This window comes from Tinamus guttatus, unplaced genomic scaffold (genome assembly GCF_059628265.1).
Source record: "Tinamus guttatus ecotype Peru unplaced genomic scaffold, ASM5962826v1 Tinamus_guttatus_pri_ptg000387l, whole genome shotgun sequence".
In the NCBI taxonomy this organism is placed as follows: domain Eukaryota; kingdom Metazoa; phylum Chordata; class Aves; order Tinamiformes; family Tinamidae; genus Tinamus; species Tinamus guttatus.
The window spans coordinates 546,050-547,510 of NW_028288921.1; the positions used below are offsets into that span (position 1 = coordinate 546,050).

At 47.8% G+C, this 1,461-nt stretch overlaps 1 protein-coding gene across 1 annotated transcript; it reads left to right on the plus strand.

The window, feature by feature from the left end:
* The first annotated feature begins 255 nt into the window (after nt 1–255).
* LOC148593485 (olfactory receptor 14C36-like) lies at nt 256–1,215 on the plus strand. The gene has a single exon (XM_088530788.1). It carries the CDS (start codon nt 256–258, stop codon nt 1,213–1,215), a length of 960 nt encoding a protein of 319 aa, XP_088386914.1.
* Nucleotides 1,216–1,461: the final 246 nt, after the last annotated feature.

Sequence of the window (1,461 nt, forward strand, 5' to 3'; positions counted from 1 at the left end):
TCCCTTAGGTGAATGTAGAAAGGGTGAGAAGGTCAGAAATGGGCACTCTTAAACCCCACTCTGCTCTCAGCAGGGGCTGCTGTCTTTTCAGACTAACATCATCCTCTAGCTAGAGGAGGCATGAGCCTCAGAGATCTCGGAATGAGACAAATAGATGAGAAAACTTTATTAATTTGTTTATTTTCCTTTTAAGAATATCTCCTAACTTGTCTCTGTTTTTTTCCTTGGTGAATTCTCCATATGTATGGGGAGGAAATGTCCAACAGCAGCTCCCTCAAAGAATTCCTACTCCTGCCATTCTCAGACAGGCGGGAGCTGCAGCTCTTGCACTTCTCACTCTTCCTGGCTATCTACCTGGCTGCCCTTCTGACCAATGGCCTCATCATCACAGCCGTAGCCTGCGACCACCGCCTCCACACCCCCATGTACTTTTTCCTCCTCAACCTCTCTCTCCTTGACTTTGGCTCCATCTCCACCACTATCCCCAAATCCATGCACAATTCCCTGATGGACACCAGAGCCATTTCCTACTTGGGATGTGTTGGACAGGTCTTAAGTTTTACTATTTTCATATCAGCTGAGTATTCTCTTCTCACAGTCATGGCCTATGACCGCTACGTTGCCATCTGCAGACCCCTGCACTACGGGACCCTCCTGGATAGCAGAGCTTGTGTCAAAATGGCAGCAGCTGCCTGGGCCAGTGGTTTTCTCTATGGCACCCTGCACACTGGGAACACATTTTCCCTACCACTCTGCCAAGGCAATGTGGTGGAGCAGTTCTTCTGTGAGATCCCCCAGATCCTCAAGCTCTCCTGCTCACACTCCTACCTCATGGAAGCTGGGTTTCTTGTTGTTAGTACCTGTTTAGTCTTTGGGTGTTTCATTTTCATTGTGGTATCCTACGTGCAGATCTTCAGAGCTGTGCTGAGGATCCCCTCTGAGCAGGGCCGGCACAAAGCCTTTTCCATGTGCCTCCCGCACCTGGCTGTGGTCTCCTTCTTTGTCAGCACTGGCCTGTTTGCCTACCTGAAGCCCCCCTCCATTTCCTCCCCAGCTCTGGATCTGGTGCTGGCTGTTCTGTACTCGGTGGTGCCTCCAGCAGTGAACCCCCTCATCTACAGCATGAGGAACAAGGAGCTCAAGGATGCCATTACAAAAGTGATTTCATGGACATTTTTAAGCAGTGGTAATTTTTCCACATCTCTCCACAGATGACTCTTTCTGTATCCCGTAATTGGATCGAGTATTGTTTCTTCATGTTATTTTTATTATGACTTTTACTAGTGATAATAACTGTTATCGTGTTGCTACACAACTACTTGTATTCATTCCCCTTTTTACAGTGTCTGCTCTGTCTCACCTGATACCCTCAATTGTGTTGAATGCTGGACAAGGACTGGCTCCCTAACAGTATCTCTGTAATAAAGTAATTTCTACCAGTACAGTGCGTGAAAGCTGGGC